Below are 18,397 nucleotides of genomic sequence, written 5' to 3'. Positions count from 1 at the left end.
TTTTACTTTCTTTGTCTTTTGGGACCGTAATCAAAGGGTTAGTTGAGTGGACTTTCCTTGCAGCCAAGACCGCCACAGAATCAGAAGGTGGATCAGAACGTAGAAAGAACAGATATACTCAGGAGGTCTGTATTTTTCCTGGAGCCTAGATGGAGCTGCTTTCGCTGAACCTGCTGGAAGGAAAAGCTCAATACCTAGTTCTAATAAGCCTGGAACTAGAGGCAGGAATGGTATAGATGAGGAACGTTGGTGAAGGATTTTAAAAAATCACCAACGTTGTTAAGGCAGCAGGTTATGGAATGGTCCATTTTTTTTAATCCCTGTGTGAGAACGTCTTGAACAGTATTTGTCATCAGTTGGGGAAACCCGTAGCCAGAGGAGTGTCAGTCAAAGTGGATTAAAACCTTCTTGTGTCCGAAAACGTCTTTAGGAAACATTAACAAATCCTGAATCTTCACCTGGATCAGTATCTGTGCCTGCATCTAGCTGAGTGCCTCAACAAAGAGTGTCTAGAACTGTAATTGGGATGTCTTGATGTCACCCTTGATTGAAGACGAGATCTAGGCTTTGGTTGAGGAGTCTTAGGTCTTTGTGGTAGTACTGATGGGCCTTAGCGGAGTAGGAACTTCGAAAGGTGCCTCAGTCTGAGGAAAAGGTGGAAGTGAAGGACGCAGAGAAGGCGCTGACAGGGCTGGCAGTTGCTTTGGAGGAAGCTGTGGAGCATCTGGAATGACCATTGGCGATGATGGAGAATAGGTTAGTGAATAGTCTGTGTCAGAAGTTGATGGTTACCTTCTCACTCTCATTCTTCAAACCCAAACATCAGATGTGGTATGCCTTAATGCTGAAAGGCTTCTCGACGTCGAGTGCCTCCTATGCCTCGGTGTCATGGAATCCTTTGATGTCAACCATGTGTGTATCCTCTTCGACATCGACTCAGCTACTAATGGTGAACATGTCGCCACTGTACCTAGCCTGGATGTCGAAAGGGAATGTTGTTGTTTTCCTGGACTTCTCCTCTTCTTGGATCTCCCTCTTATGAAGTCCTCAGAGGATGATGGTAGACCCCTGGTATAGGACTGGCCCTCTTCTTGCTCTTGTGAAGTCCCATCTTCAGATAGCACCTGCTGCTGTCTTTGTCGCTCTTGCACCCCATGATGGTGAATCTTCTTCCTGTCCTTCAGGCTATGCCAGGAAAAAGTCTTGCAGTGTTGACATCTGTTAGGAAAGCAGAGTATACATAGATCATGAGGTCTGTGAAGGATATTTAGAAGGAAACAATTACACCTTTTTTTAAATGTATTTACTTTTTTTAATGTTAATTAAAGTGATTGGCCAATAAAGACTACTGTATAGGCTGCAAAACGTTTTTTACAAATTATGTGCTAGTCATGGCCTTCCTGAACGCTGTTGCGCGGCTTCTTTGCGGCTGCCGGAAACGTGACAACATCTCAGAACGCCTAAGGGAGCTTCATTGGCTCCGTTTCGAAAATCGTGTAAAGTTCAAGGCCTTGAGCTTTATGCACAAGATCAAAATTGGGGTAGCTCCCTTATACCTTCAGGCCCTTGTTACTCCCTATACCCCTGCTCGTTCACTCTGCTCCTCATCGCATCATCTCTTCAGTGTACCCAAGTTTAGGCTCTCCAGAATGGGCGGAGGCTCTTTTGCAAACCTAGGACCCAGATTGTGGAACTCACTTCCCTTGGACATTCGGATGGAGAACTGCCACACACGCTTTCGTAGAGCCGTGAAAACCTGGCTTTTTGACCAATAAGCTTCTCTGGTTGGAGTTTTGTTGCACCTGTCTTTCAGCGCCGGGAAACCCTTATGGGTAGCTGTCGCGCTCAATAAATTCAATAAATAAATAAAAATGTAAGGGGAATGTCTACATTTAAGAAGATGTACTTTAAAGAAGTGCTCCGGGAATCCCCACATGTGCTTTGGTTTTCATTGGAGATTCCCCTGAGAGGGAACTAGGATTACAGGTAAGACATTGTTCCTTCCTCAACTTCTATGTTCATTTATGTTCCTCAGGTTTATTTTCCCCATAAAAAGGGTGAAGTTGTGTGAGTGGGTTCGCCTGATTGCAGCCGAGATTAGCGTTATCTCAGTGGAACTGCACATATCTATGTCTTAGCGGCCATATTGGAAATCAAGTGCTGTATTTTGATGCATTATATATCCGAAGGTGAAGAGAACCAGGTTAATTAATAGAAGAGGCTTGTGTACACTAAAAGCGGCTTGGCTCAGCGCTTTCTGCTATGGTCTGTTTACCTGAAGAAGGCATGTTAAGACACTTGTGTCCGCGAGAGTCAGTGGCTGGGAATGAGCTCTGTCACAATCCATCGCTGAGGAGCATGACTCTAATTGTTTAACATTTGTTTTTAATGAAACGTGTTTGCAAGTAAGTAATTCGTAACTAATTGTTCTCTAATCATGTAGCTGATTGCTTCATGACGTGCTAGCTATTTTGTCTTCTTAGTTTATTGTTGTGACCTAGAATAATAATCTCTGCTGCTTTTAAATTATGACCGTGTTTTCAAATGAAGACAATGTGCTGATATAAAGCATTATGCTCATTTCCTTTGAGGCTTATATTGTGGAGTGTTTTCTTTTGATGTCCGATCTAGCAGATGTTATGCATTCTTACATATCTCAAAATCGAAATATTTTAGAAAGTATATAAAAGTAGATGATAGTCCCAATTTTCACCATCTTGACAAATTAACTAAAACATGCTAACCTATTAGTAGATATTGCTGTTGCTGCTGTTTTGTTTAGTAACACCAAATACAGCAATAGTAATTGAGGAGGAGTTTTAAATAGAAAGTCGGTCGAATGCCCATAACTAAATGTTTCTAACTAATCTTTCCTGATATCCTGTCATAACTCCTACAGCTTTCTCGGATGTTTCCTGATGAAAATTTGGAGAAAAGTTTTCCTTGCAAACCTGGTTCAGATTCCTTTACCTCAGAAAAGAACCACGGAGAACTGAAATTAGACCTCAGGTACGTGGTTTCAATATTTAACTTAATTTTGTGAAATTTTCCAGGACATTTATTTCAGCTGAATGTTATTTTGGAGCATGAAGATGTCATTCTATTATATTAACATTGTTTTGCTTATTAAAATGACTATTTACAAGTTGGCGGTTTTTATCCTTTTATATAGAATACAGGAAAAATAGATTTCTTATTGATGTAACTCTGCCTGCGAGTCCAAGATCCTCGTTGTTTTAAAAACTCATTAAGGATCTTTTATTTTGGCAAGATTGCTGCAAACCTTGACCTGTAAGCAAAAGTTAGCTCAGTGAAGCACTTTTCCATGAAATAAACGGATCTGTAGTTTGTCCTTTGTAACATGAAAAAGCCTGTGAGTAAAAAATTGGTCTTTTTTTTTTTTTTACCACATTGGCTTTTTAAAGCATTAAGAGTCTTCAGTCATTGCAAGCTTGGAATCCCAGACAGAATGTTAAGCAAAGTAGTAATAAACCCACTTTTCTTAGTAGTTTTTTCAGCCAATCCAACTGAGCATAGGGTCAGCACTGTAGCCAATCAGGTGAATTAATATAGAATCTAACGACTTACATAGCTAGTGTCCCCAGATTTTCTACCACATTTGCGCCACAATTTTGATGCAGTAGGTATTTACTGCTTTTTCGTTAAACTATTTATGATTTAATTTCCTTCAAATTTACTTTTAGGAAGTGTGTGAAGTTGTCCATCATAATTTACTGAGAAGGTGTTTGACAACCAACTTTTTTGTGAGTGCTGCCCGAAAGTTCTTCAGTTTCGTAAATAAACCATAAACTCCAGAATTTTTCCATTCCTACCTATTTTGTATGGCCAGGATCTTTACTGTTCTACAGTGGCAAAGAAACCTGAGATCTGCTCAAACTTTGGCTATTGAGGCAAGCCACATTTGTGCACTGTCATAGAAGTCCAGGAGAATGCAGCCTATTTTGAGGTCTGTGGAATTTAAAGCCGATTAAAGGGACTTCAGACCAATCAAATTGTTACTTTGCATTAGAAAATTGTTAAATTCTATTATATAATTCACAGTAAAATGTTTCCAAGATGCTAAAGGGATACATCTAATTATCCCTTTAGCATCTTGGAAACATTTTACTGAGATTTCTGGAAACCTGTTTCCAGAATTTTCAGAGCAGGCTCTCGAAGTCCTTGTCAATAACATATTCCCACACATATTCTCACAGTGTGAGCTACTCTTGAATACTCAGTCTCTGCTCGCTTATATCTCAGCCAAAATCACAGTTCAGGAGAGTTTGGTTGGTGTAGAAGACATAGCTCAACAAGAAGGTGATTTTGTTGTGAAACTTAGTATACAAGAAATATGTGAAGGATAAGCAACACTTAAGGCAGACGTGTTGGAAAGCCCACCTCTACACTTCAAAAGAATAAAAATCATACTTTAGGTTCTGCAAACTTTGCATTTGGCAAATCTAGATGGAGCTACCAATGTAAACATTAGCCAGGATGCCTTTTTGTATACCGATTTAGCCTAGTCAGAATACAGTGCAGGCTGCCGCACAGGACTACATAAATGGTATCCGCTCTGATGACGGACTGAATACCAAACATTAGGCTAAGCACAATGCTAGTCCGCATGCAAGACTGGATGTCACACCCAATGTCATACAGGATGTCCTATCAGATGCTTGCGTTATCAAGACATCCTTGATAATATTTGGACTAGTCAAAGTAAATAGCACCTAAGACCACCTCAAGCAAAATGTCCTTAATACACTTCTCACAGGGTGGAAAACTACTTTAGTAAATGTCTACACTATTGCTTTGCCATTATTTAACCTCATTGTTTTATTGTTACTTTTCCATGTTACAGGAAGTGAGAAACAGGCAGTGGGCACTACTTCAGCAGACTCATGCATATGTAATTGCATAAGATGTGTAAATTATACCAGGAGTTTGTATTCTGTCCAAGAACTAACGTTGCTTCCAGATCCTGCTAATTGAATCGTTTTAAGAAGTAGAAGTCTCGTTTGAAATATTTCCAAATGAATGGTTCAAAACAGAGCATTTTAATAATGCTACAAGGTCTATTTTCTGGCTCCTCAATGGCCTGATTCACCCAGAGCTTTGATATGGTTGCCTCTGTGGTTGTTGTGTAGAGACCTGGCAGTGTTCCACACCTACCAACTGATGGGTCTTGGGACGGGGAGGTTGACAACCGCTTGGTGGGGTATTTTTCCTACTACTAATATTCTAGAACTTGTGAGCAGCATAAGAACATGTGACTCAGTCAGTGATGGACTAATTTGAATGATAGTACTGCTTGCCGATTATGCTTTCACCTGATGCATCTGTCCCTCGCACCATTCTCTCTCCAGAGGAAGGGAGGGGCCTGAGTAGGTCATTATTGTCTCTTTCAATAAAACGAGAATCGGAGTGGGATCCTGGTTGATACTTGGTAATGGGGGCATCAAGAGCTGAGAGAAGAAGCCGGCAGGCACTCTGATGTGTACAGATCCAGTGTTCTGTCATATACTACATGAAGACTGAGCTGTGCTAAGAGAAGAACCTGTGAAAGAGGGGGGTGTTTTTTTTATCTTTCTCCACTGTGGGCCTTTGCTGAGTGATCACTCCATGTGTAAACATTCCTGCTCATGAAGACAAACGGCTTGCTGGAAACCAAAGCCCCCAACCTTCAGTGAAGCAAGCAGAGGCATTGTGCATAAGGTAAATATTGAAGGAAATATCCCTGACGTAGGGAAAGACACTGGCCACTGCAACAATAAAAAAAAAAAAGACAGTGCCTTTGGATTTTTGAGGGCAAGTTCTCTTCTGTGGTGCAGCCTCTAGAGGAATTTGGAATTCAACTTGATAAAATGAGCAATGTTGGAGTTATTTAATAAGGGGTCTGATGAGAGATATGGAGACCAGAAATAAGTGTATCTAAAAATTTGGAAGGCTTTTCTGTACTTTATAACCAAGTCCGTTCTAGAGCAAGGGTTCTTACCCCTTTGACTTCTGTGGACCCCCACTTAATCATTAAAAAGACCCGGGGACTCCACGCAATCCATATTGGACACTGGCCTAAGCATTTTCGATCATTTCAATGGCAAAACAATAGATAAAAATACAAAACAAGTATTTGTCATTCAAATTATGAAATGTTTTAATTAATTCACAAACATAAATAAAAAAAAAATCGAATTGGAAGTTCAAGCTTTTCTAAGTTTAATTGAGGCCACTCATCATCCATACTATATTCTGTATGATGCACTTGCACTGCTCCTGTGAGTCAAGCGGAGGATACTACCTTATTTTTTAGCTTCCAATATCCAATTCCTTCACATTTAAAGAATGTTTTAAAATGTTCTCTTTTACTTACTGCTTTGTTTACATACATTTTATTAAATCTGTTAATATTTAGTTTTTTAAGCATTTACGGACCACCTGAGCCATGTGGCAGAGGTACTGGAATGAAAATGTGGAGATTGTCAATGCCAAGCAATGCAAATTGTTCATGAGAGTGGGAGTAAAGAAAATACATTTTGCCTTGCATGGAATAAAAATGCATATTTTGCCAGATCTGCACCAAGTTACTGTAAAGTGGAGAATGTATCTGCAAATGGTAAAAAAGAATCTCTTAGCCCTAAGGCATATGTCTTAATTTGGTTTCTTTCTAGACTGAGAGTGGAGAAGAAATCGGTCCTCTTTGAATCCTGTAAAAATTGGGATTATAATAAGAGGGCAGCACTGGAGGATGCAAGCCACTAAGACCAAAGGCTCTGACAATGGACTTGATTTTCTTATATGTCAATTTTCTCTACTCTATTAGAAACCGTACCCCAGATGTCCTAGCAAGAGAAATAGCACAGTTGCAACCTTATGTGATCTGTTTACAACTATTGGTGTGCCTTTTAATGCAATTTTGTTTTGTTCTACCTTCTTGCCTCATCTTTCACCATACCTACCCTACTTACTTTTTGTGTGCACTAGCGAAGGTTCGCACAGTTTGAGGTCCCGGTCGCGAGGGAGGTCGAAGGACCGGTCGCGGAGCCACCACCATCCGTCCAAGTCATCGAAGTCTTTGCACTCGGCGTCGGGTAAGTCAAAGCATAAGAAGTCGTCGAAGAAGCATCATCGCTCTTCGACTTCTCCGCATCGGTCGGCCGACCCGATGAGGGATGCAAGTGGTGCGGCTCCGAGTGTGGAGCCCGAAGAGTCGACTCTGTACCCCCCCCCCCCTTCCTGGGACCCGGAGAGATTACCGCCCAGCTTTGTATGGTCTACGAGGCGATGCATGCCATTTTTGGGCAGCCCAGACGTGTCAGCGTGCCTTCAGGCCCCGCGGAGCCAGTTGGGGGCCCTAGGCCTACTCTGCCGATGGCTCTGGTTCTGTAGGCCCCCCTTGGATCCAGGCCTGGATCCGGCACCATTACCGCATTTGACGCTGGTCGGTCCACCGGCCGGCGTCTACCATGGCCTCCATCCCGACGAGGATCCGAAGCCGAACCGGCATCGCCCGACCTGGCGCCAAGAGGAGTTTTTCTGCCCCTGTTCTGGGGTCCCTTTTCAGCCAGATTGGCGCCAAGAGGGTGAGGAGGAGGACTGGGAGGGGTCTTGAGACCTCTTAACTGACCAGATGGAATCTGAGCAGGACTGGAGAGAGGAACTGGGGGATGCCAGTGGTCTTGACACCTCCCCTGACCTTGGCATGTTGTCTCCTCCTACCATGGCTATGGAGGAGGGCGCGTCGTATGCAGTGGTGTTACATAGGGTGGTCGAGGCTCTCAACCTTGAGCTTCCTACGGTGGCGGTAACGACTAACCTCCTGACAGAGGTGCTTCAACCGGCTGCGAGCTCTTCGGAGCCCCTGCTGCCGTTTAATGAGGCCCTCACCAACGTCCTTTTGGGCATGTGGTGCAATCCCAACACGGGTGCACCTGTGGGCTAGATTATCGCCCGGCTCCAGGCGACCCCACTGTCTTCTCCCAACACCCCACCCTGGAGAGCTTGGCGGCCAAGCCTCCACTCCCAAGAGTGCATTCCCTACTGCAGAACACCTTGATGGACATGGCCTTTGATGGCCGTCGCTTTTTTGGCAACAAAGCAGACCACGCTCTAGAGTGTTTCAAGAACTCACGGGCTATGGCCAAGTCCTTGGATCTCGCCACCCGCCGGGCGCAGTCTGCTTTTCGCCCATTTCGTGGCTAGGGAATGGGTGCCCCGCTGCATCCCGCCCAGAGTCACATGCTGTAGTAAGATACGCAACCTTCGCACGGCGGGGGACGTGGGAACAACCGTCGTAGTTCAGGGGGCCACCGGGGGCGGACCAGTCTACCAACCCCCCCCCCCCCCCCCCCCCCCCCTCTGCAGCAGCCTCCAAACCTTCCAAGTTTGACATTTCAGGCCATTCAAACGCAAGTGGGCGGCAGGATTCGCCATCACTTGCTCACCATCACGTCGGACAGGTGGGATTTGCAGATAGTCCGAAGGGGCTACTCCCTTCCCTTCGAGATTAACCCTCCAGCCATGCCACCACAATACCACCGCATGTCGGAGTAGCACTTGGCCCTTCTCCAGCAGGACGTAAAGGTTCTTTTGGCCAAGGGAGCCAAGGACTTAGACTTTCAGTTCAATGGCGGGTTGAAAGATACTGTATCCTCCGAGGAGTGTCTATTGAGTGACTTCTATCGTAATGGAAAAACCATAGATGCCTCACCTATCATAGTGAGCACTTGACAGTCTGTTTAAATATAAAGACCACAAACTAGATTTGCCGTGTATCCTGAAATTCAACTTCATCGCTTTGAGCAATTGTGGATTTTATGAAAAAGGTGGGTACAAACCAAAGCGTGTGGTTGGGAGCATTTCATTTGAGGAACAATACTTCATTAATTTGAAGTAATTGTGGACGATATAACAATCTGGGTACATTCCAGATAACCTTCTAGATTGGAGCACTTTGACTACTGCCCTGAGGTAGCCCTATTCAAGGCAAAGCGCGTTGGCTGCACTTTATCTGCATTATCTCCTCTCCTTACCTCGTGTGTGGTTCGAGTATCCATTAAAGGACACAGATATAACATCACTGAAGAGTCCGGATTGATTCTCTTGTTTTGCATTTGTGCATTTTAAAACACTTATGTTGCCTCTCTCTGATTTTTGTTGTATATCTCAGGAACATTAATCGCTTCCTCCGGAAGGAGAAGTTCAAGATGCTGACGCTTGCTCAGGCCTTGTCTGCCCTCGACTCGGAAGACTGGATGGTAGCGTTGGACTTGCAAGACGCTTATTTTCACATCCCCGTCCTGCCAGCCCACCAGCGTTACCAGTGGTTCACGCTAGGCCACAAGCATTTTCAGTTTACTGTGCTCCCCTTTGGCCTTACCAGCATGCCTCGGGTGTTCACAAAAGTGATGGCGGTGGTCGCTGCTCATCTGCAGAGATCAAGTGTTTCAGTCTTCCCCTATCTCGATGACTGGCTGTTGAATGCGGGCTCACCCCAGGCAGTCGTCTCCCACCTCCACACTACGGTCGACCTCCTGCATTTGTTGGGGTTCTCCATCAATGTGCCGAAGGCACACCTAATTTCCTCTCAGAAGTTCCTCTTCATCAGAGCAGTTCTGGACACAACGCGGTTTTGGTCTATCCTCCTGAACAGCGAGTTCGGGATGTTCAGGCTATGGTTCCGATCTTTCAGCCACTATCCCGGGTTTCAGTCAGAGTGACCCTGAAGCTGTTTGGCCTCATGGCCTCCTGCATCCTGCTGGTTGATCATGCCAGGTGGCATATGCGGGCTCTGCAGTGGTACCTGAAGTTCCAGTGAGCGCAGCATCAGGGGAATCTGTCTGATTGCGTTCAGACCTCGAAGGGCACTGCACGACCATTGCAGTGGTGGCTCACGAACCAGGATTGGGTCAACGCCAGATTCCCCCTCCCTTTCCCAACCAGAGCATACAGTGTTGACTGATGCGTCCCTTCTGGGATGGGGCGGCCACATGAGAGAGGCAGAGATAAGAGGCCGGCAGAGTCCGAACTCCACATCAACCTTCTGCAGCTTTGAGTGATTCGTCTTGCACTCAAATCATTCTTTCCCCCAGTCCGGGGAAGAGTCATGCAGGTGTTTACGGACAACACCACCGCCATGTGGTACTGCAACAAACAGGTGAGGGGTTGGGGTCGTGGACCCTATGTCAGCAGGCTCTCTGCCTTTGGATGTGGCTGGAAGATCAAGGTGGTAGGTTCACTGAACGCCTGAGGCGACAAACTCAGCCGCAGATGCATGATGGATCACGAATGGCATCTTCACTCTGAGGTGGTGCAAGGTCTCTTTCAACAGTGGAGAGAGCATTGGTTAGATCTATTTGCCACCGAAGAGAGCACGCAATGTCAGCAATTCTGTGCATTGGAATTTCCAAGTCAGCACTCGCTAGGCGACGCTTTTCGTCTCAAGTGGAGTTGCTTTCTGTTGTGCGCCTTTCCGCCTATACCACTTCTGCCCTGATTGCTGAAGAAGATCAGGCACGACCGGGCCCAAGTCATTCTTGTGGCTCCGGATCGGCCACAGTGATTTGGTATCCCGAGCTCCTCAACAGGGCCATCGATCCTCCGGCTAATCAGCCTCTTCAGGAGGATTGTCTGTTACAGCAAAAGGGGACGGTCCTCCACCTCCTTGCGTGGAGATTGAGCGGCGGCAGTTGATGTAATTCGACCTGCCTCCCAAAGTCTGCAATGTAATTCTGGCAGCCAGGCGTCCCTCCACTAAGACGGTATTTGTGGCATGGTGTACAGCAAAGGCTGTGGATCCCTTCGCTGCCCCTCTTTCTGAGGTTCTTTTGTTCCTTTTCTGCGCTGGGCCCTATCAAGGGCTATTTCTCGGCCATGTCTGCCTTCCTTCAGCTCACAGATCAGCCTTCCCTTTTCAAGTTCCCGGTGGTAAATAGTTTCTTAAAAGGCATTGTAGGAGAGTAGGGTCTGCTTTCCTATGGTCCCCCCATTTTTTGCTTTTTGCTTCACTGATTTTCGACTTAATGTGGCTGTGGGCCTGCTAATCAGACCCACAGCCCTGCTGTTTTCTCTCTAAATTTCACACCATGTACTTTAGGTACATCACCAATTGGGATTTGGGTCACTCTTATGAGTCCCTGTACAGTGTACTATAGGTACCCAGGGCATAGGTGCACCCAAGGCCTACCAGGGGCTGCAGCATATCTTTTGCCACCACTGGCTGGCCATCCAAACTGACACAACTGGCTGATCACTCAGCTTGGGCAAGGTCGTGTAATCACCCCTTGCTTAGATATAGTATTCCTATGTCTAACCTTATATCTGGACACATATACACCTATAAGTCACTCCTATGGCAGGCCTTAACAATCCTGAAGGCAGAGTGCTTGGTTTTATGTGAGCTGGTGCTCTAGCATGGGCTGAGCTTGTCTGCAGCTTTCGGAACCATGTCCTTATAGCTGTTCTAGGATAATGCCATACCATACCATATACTCTTAAGTGCATTATGAACCTCGCGGTTAAATGCTATCTTTGGTTTGGCTTTATCATAACATGTTGTGTAAGGTGTCATACGCTTTGGAATACTACCCCCTCGCCAGTCCTGGTGACGGGGGTAGCATTCCACCCTTCTAGAGGGAGAAGACATGTTACTTCCATTAATCCTGGTTAAAGTTAACCAGAGCCTCAGCATCACAAAATGGATGCTGCTGCCACAGACACAAGTCTGACCTCCTGCTGCTGGGAGTCCTTCCAGCGAGGGAGGCTTGGACAATAGGTTTCCTGTAACAGGGAGGTGCTAGCACCACCCCAGACAGGCTATAGTGTATTGGGGCAGGGAGGGCTGAATGAAAGGAGACACTACCTGGGGCACACAAGGTGTCCCATGCATAGTCCAGTTCAAACCGGTGCTGGGGCACTCCAGCCCCAGCTCTGGCGCGAAACTGGACAAAGGGAAAGGGGTGTAACCCCCCCCTTTCTGGGTCCCACCCATAGGAGGGACCTAGCAGGTAATCCAGCCCCTAGATTTGGTATATAGGTAGGAGCTGTGTCCTTAGACTTTAGATATATCCTGACTGAAACTCTGATACGAAACTCTGGACCTTCGACATCCTACTCGACGTAGAAGACTGAAGAATCTCCCTTGTGGACAAGGAGTGACTACCCTGTGCAAGCAGGCACCATCAAGCGCTCAACGGGTTGCTTTGTCGTTGCTCCCGCCGGAGCTTGAACACAGAGCCTGACAAGACCCGGACTTCCAGACAACCAACAGCCCATCCACAGCCACAGCAAAGTTGAGACCCGTGGAGGCGACGAGAGACGTGGGACCGGCCGTCTTGGAAAGCCAGCGAATTGCTTTCCGTGCAACTTCTGAGGCACCCTCGAAGTAGTGCATTGGGGATTAAGAAGCCCCAGCCCCGAGCACCAACTGCACCGAAGATCACCTCTCCACACTCACCGAGTGCTGCGTGGGGCCCTTTTGCATTTTCCTGCTCAACGCGTCTGTCCGGTCACTTGCCCGTTGGCTAGTGGCCTCTGTGACGACGAAACCCGAAATCTACACCACTGGTCTGGTTGCTCCAGACTGACCCTTGCTTCCCTGCGAAGGAGAAGCCCCTCAGTCCTTGCTGGCCTGAGTAAGAAGCCATCATCGATTCCTGCGTGGGTTGCATTTGCCAAGGCCTGTTGACTCAGAATCGAGCACCGACACCGCCAACAGCGAGAGCCTTCGTGGGACAGTCTGTATCCAGCTCCTGGTCGTTGTCGACACCTCCTGGTCCACGTGGCTGCAGAGACAAGCTTCACGACATCACCTGATTGCTTCCCGACATCGCCTGGTTCCTTCCTGGTCACTGGCTAGTGACCCAGACTCTGTCCCCTCTGCTTTCAGGTACTCTTCATCCTCGATCCAACCGGACTCTTCTCTCCTGGTCGCCTGCAGCATCTTTTCTCCAAGGCTCCATAGAACCCCACGACGAAACCTGACACACTTTGGGACCTATGCACCCGCTTCCTGTGGGTGAGGTAACGCGAGTACTGCGGTGCTCCTGTGAAGATTAACTCTCCTAGTGTCCTAGTTTCAAGTTGTTAGCTTCTAGTCCAGTCGGAAGACTCCTAATTCTTTAACTTTGTAACTTTACGCACCCATTGACTTCTATGTGTGCACGGGTGCGCAGTTAGACACTGCACACGCATCCCGTGGGCCTCCTGCTCCCTAACAACTGTTAGCCCAGTGTAGCCCCAGCGATTCCCAAGGCCCTAGGCCTTACCATTGTTCGGGACGTGGTTCTTATACCACTATTTTAGTATATGGTTTAGCGGGCCACCAGGGCCTATCCATATTTATGCAACTTATTGTATGTTATATTAAGTTTCTTGTTATGCGCTTGTGCCTCTGCCCTCATAAAGAGTTCAGAGGATTGATTTAGAAATAAACACATATATATTTTGAATATATAACCTGTGTGGTGTCCTTTCTTTTGGTATTAAAGGGATTGCATATGGTAAAACAGCTGGCTTCACATGCCCTCTTGAGTTAAGCCTAAGACTGCTTTTGTCCATGCTACCACTAGGATAGCTGGTCTATAAGGTTGACTTTACAACCATCACCATAAATGTTGTTTGGACTGGTGCAAGGTGCTCACTAGAATAGTGAGCATCATATACCAGGCCAACTTCTCACAGGCATAACTAATCTCTTTCCTCCTATTCCTTTTGTTATGCCTCAGTGGGACTTGAACCTAGTTTTAACTGATTTAATGTGCGCTCCCTTTGAGCCGCTTCATAACTGTCCTCTGAGACTCTTAACTCTCAAAACTGCTTACCTGGTGGCCATCACCTCTGCCAGAGTGAGCTCCAGACGCTTCCTTCTAAGCCTCCTTTTCTCTCTCTGCATCCAGACAAAGTTGTCCTCAGGACTCGTCCATCTTTCCTACCCAAGTTAGTCACTGCCTTCCACATCGGGCAGACGATCACCTTGCCCACCTTCTTTCCGCCTCTGCATCCTTCGAAGGAGGAAGAGAGGCTCCACCGTCTGAACCCAAAACGTGCGCTTTCCTTTTATTTGGATCGCACCAAACAGTTACGGGTGGATGACCAGCTCTTTGTTGGGTACGTGGGCTCCAAGAAAGGTCGGGCCGTACACAAACAAACTATCTCCCGGTGGGTCGTTTTGTGCATCAAAGTCTGCTATTCTTCGGCAAAGAAGGAGTCTCCAGCAACCACTGCTCTGGGACGAGGCGTTCCTCTGCATGGCATCTGTCAGGCAGCTACATGGGCTTTGTTGCACACTTTTACTAAGCACTACTGTCTTGACAGTCCAATCCGGAGAGATGGCTTCTTTGACTGTTCTGTTCTCCAGAACTTTCTGGTGTGATCTTGGTTCGCAGAACCACCTCCGGGGTTGGTATTGCTGAGATATCTATTCTCAGGTAAGGAATCTATAACTAACTTGTTTATTTCGGAAGAACAAGTTACTTATCATCGGTAACATTATATCTGTAAGAAACATTAGCTATTTGTTGGACTTGGCCCTTCTGACAGGTTCACCCCTAATCTTTTTGCTTTTAGTATGTGATCTGTGTTTGTGATTTTTGGTCTCTGCGCACTTTTTCCCTGTGTCCCAGAGTAAAGTTTGTGCGTGTAGTGAGGCTGGCCTGCCCTCCCATAGGAATGCATGGGGAATGTGTGTTTCCATGTTAATTCCTGATGTGTGGGGAGTGCAGGCTCGAGTTTGGTATGTGCGAACTTGTGTGATTGAATGCTGCGCAATGAAGTATGCAAACACAACAATGATGGACAGAATGTGGATCAATGTCACACATTCACCCCAGTCCAAAGATCTGGGCCCAAATCCATCGTTTTTCCACTCCACACCACCCTGGGTTAGACAATGGCGATATGCAAATCAGCACTGACCCTGTGCCCCATGGGAACAGTCCAGTCCGAACTACAAAAGCCATGTTCTTCCCAGAACGGAAACAAGCATCCGAGGACCGGCCCGGTTTCGAGGTAACACCTCTCATCAGCCCGGCTATCTTGATTCCAGTGGTGTGGAGTAACTGGGACTCACGTCTGAGCATCCCCAGTACACTTAGAGCGGTAACTGCAAACACAACAATGATGGACAGAATGTGGATCAATGTCACACATTCACCCCAGTCCAAAGATCTGGGCCCAAATCCATCGTTTTTCCACTCCACACCACCCTGGGTTAGACAATGGCGATATGCAAATCAGCACTGACCCTGTGCCCCATGGGAACAGTCCAGTCCGAACTACAAAAGCCATGTCCTTCCCAGAACGGAAAAAAGCATCCGAGGACCGGCCCGGTTTCGAGGTAACACCCCTCATCAGCCCGGCTAGCTTGATTCCAGTGGTGTGGAGTAACTGGGACTCACGTCTGAGCATCCCCAGTACACTTAGAGCGGTAACTGCAAACACAACAATGATGGACAGAATGTGGATCAATGTCACACATTCACCCCAGTCCAAAGATCTGGGCCCAAATCCATCGTTTTTCCACTCCACACCACCCTGGGTTAGACAATGCCGATATGCAAATCAGCACTGACCCTGTGCCCCATGGGAACAGTCCAGTCCGAAATACAAAATACTTTGGACTGGGGTGAATGTGTGACATTGATCCACATTCTGTCCATCACTGTTGTGTTTGCAATTACCGCTCTAAGTGTACTGGGGATGCTCAGACGTGAGTCCCAGGCACTCCACACCACTGGAGTCAAGCTAGCCGGGCTGATGAGAGGTGTTACCTCGAAACCGGGCCGGTCCTCGGATGCTTGTTTCCGTTCTGGGAAGGACATGGCTTTTGTAGTTCGGACTGGACTGTTCCCATGGGGCACAGGGTCAGTGCTGATTTGCATATCGCCATTGTCTAACCCAGGGTGGTGTGTAGTGGAAAAACGATGGATTTGGGCCCAGATCTTTGGACTGGGGTGAATGTGTGACATTGATCCACATTCTGTCCATCACTGTTGTGTTTGCAATTACCGCTCTAAGTGTACTGGGGATGCTCAGACGTGAGTCCCAGGCACTCCACACCACTGGAGTCAAGCTAGCCGGGCTGATGAGAGGTGTTACCTCGAAACCGGGCCGGTCCTCGGATGCTTGTTTCCGTTCTGGGAAGGACATGTCTTTTGTAGTTCGGACTGGACTGTTCCCATGGGGCACAGGGTCAGTGCTGATTTGCATATCGCCATTGTCTAACCCAGGGTGGTGTGGAGTGGAAAAACGATGGATTTGGGCCCAGATCTTTGGACTGGGGTGAATGTGTGACATTGATCCACATTCTGTCCATCACTGTTGTGTTTGCAATTACCGCTCTAAGTGTACTGGGGATGCTCAGACGTGAGTCCCAGGCACTCCACACCACTGGAGTCAAGCTAGCCGGGCTGATGAGAGGTGTTACCTCGAAACCGGGCCGGTCCTCGGATGCTTGTTTCCGTTCTGGGAAGGACATGGCTTTTGTAGTTCGGACTGGACTGTTCCCATGGGGCACAGGGTCAGTGCTGATTTGCATATCGCCATTGTCTAACCCAGGGTGGTGTGGAGTGGAAAAACGATGGATTTGGGCCCAGATCTTTGGACTGGGGTGAATGTGTGACATTGATCCACATTCTGTCCATCACTGTTGTGTTTGCAATTACCGCTCTAAGTGTACTGGGGATGCTCAGACGTGAGTCCCAGGCACTCCACACCACTGGAGTCAAGCTAGCCGGGCTGATGAGAGGTGTTACCTCGAAACCGGGCCGGTCCTAGGATGCTTGTTTCCGTTCTGGGAAGGACATGGCTTTTGTAGTTCGGACTGGACTGTTCCCATGGGGCACAGGGTCAGTGCTGATTTGCATATCGCCATTGTCTAACCCAGGGTGGTGTGGAGTGGAAAAACGATGGATTTGGGCCCAGATCTTTGGACTGGGGTGAATGTGTGACATTGATCCACATTCTGTCCATCACTGTTGTGTTTGCAATTAGCGCAATGAAGTATGCGGCGTGTTTGTGTCTAGTAGGGAAGTGCCACTTCTAGACATTGGTGTGTGTGTGCAGTGAGGCTGCTGGCGTGTGATTGGCTGGAGCTGGCTGGGGTGCCAGGCTCCATGAGTCATAATGGGTCTGCCCGGTGGTGAGTGGAAAGATTAGCATGAGTGATGTGAGGGAGGGGTGCACCTGGGTCCTGAATAGGGCTGTGCTTTCCCTACACAATGCTGGCTCCGCCCCCTGTGGTGCGACTGATGACCCTAGCCTGCCTGGTGAATGGAAAGGGTGGCTGGGAAAAACAAAGTACTCCAAAACCAGCTGTGACTGGTTTCTCCCCCACCATGCACCTACAAACAAAGGATTTACAGTATAAGAAGGGGCTTTGTCCCCTTGCAATTTGTTCTCTTCCAGGATCCTATCTGAGGGGGGCTGCTGCTGCTGTTGGGCGCCAGGAGGACCGCCACTTGGGTTGCCTCCCTGCCTGGAGTCCCAGTGAGCTGGCTCTGGGCCCAGCCTTGCCCCCCCTGCCTGCCTCCAGAACTTTGCTGGAGCTCTATTTTGCTCGAAGCACCAGGAGCGCTTTATTTTTCCCCTAGCGCTTGGGAGCGCTTCATTTTGGGACTTCTGGGGGCCTGCAGCGCAGAGAGGCTGCGTGGGACCCCCCCTTCTAAGGAATTACGAGCAGGTGCCCACCCTGCGTGTTGTGCCTCCAAACGGAGCTTACTCCGTGTTATTTATTTTATCTTTGCGGGGGTCTCTGAAGAGGGAGCCTACCCCTCGTTTTTGCCCGGATCGCCGAGGTGTGCCCCGGGGGCCGCTGCTCTGCCCGCGGCGTCCCGGAAGTCCCGCCCCCAAAAACCGGAAGCTGACGGGAGCCCACCCCGTGCTCCCATGTGAGGAGAAGAGCGCCGTGTCGCCAGCAAGGCCCCGGAGGAGGGGAGCCCTGCCCGCGGCACCAGAACGACCGCCGGAGTGCTGCAGGGAGCGAGGCTTCCGTGGGAGGAGGAGAGCGCTGTGCCCGCCAGAAGACAGCCGGTGAGTGCCGCGAGGGAGGGAAGCTCCCTGTGTACTCAGGTGCCTGCGAGAGGCACCCTGGTGATTAAAGCCCACAAAGTCTCTGGGGGACAGTTATTTCATTTCGAGTCCCCCGCGAGGGACTCCCACAACCGGCCATATTTGTTTGCGAGCCCAGAGAGGCTCGAGGGGGCAGTTTCCTCTTTGTTCGCAGAGCGGCCCCAGTTGCCAGAGGGCGGCTCCAACGAGTGGGGCATTTCTTTATTGAGAGGCTCACGGTGCATAATTGCTTGAAGCCCCGAGGCCCTAGTGGGCCGTTTGCGACCCGAGTCCCCAGAGGGGGGACTCCAACGTCCAGGGGCATTGCTTTGCCTAGAGCCCAGCGAGGCTC

General features: G+C 48.1%; 1 protein-coding gene across 1 annotated transcript in view; it reads left to right on the top strand.

Annotated features, from left to right (window-relative positions):
- ZCCHC14 (zinc finger CCHC-type containing 14) overlaps positions 1–18,397 on the top strand; it is a 799,037-nt gene that overhangs the window by 291,048 nt on the left and 489,592 nt on the right. The window contains exon 5 of the mRNA XM_078670582.1: positions 2,900–3,009. Within this exon, the coding sequence (XP_078526708.1) occupies positions 2,900–3,009 (110 nt within the window). The remainder of the gene's footprint in view (positions 1–2,899; positions 3,010–18,397) is intronic.

Source organism: Lissotriton helveticus, chromosome 12 (assembly GCF_964261635.1).
Source record: "Lissotriton helveticus chromosome 12, aLisHel1.1, whole genome shotgun sequence".
Lineage (NCBI taxonomy): Eukaryota > Metazoa > Chordata > Amphibia > Caudata > Salamandridae > Lissotriton > Lissotriton helveticus.
The sequence above is the reverse complement of the archived record's forward strand: the minus strand, read 5'-3'. Positions and strand labels throughout refer to the sequence as shown.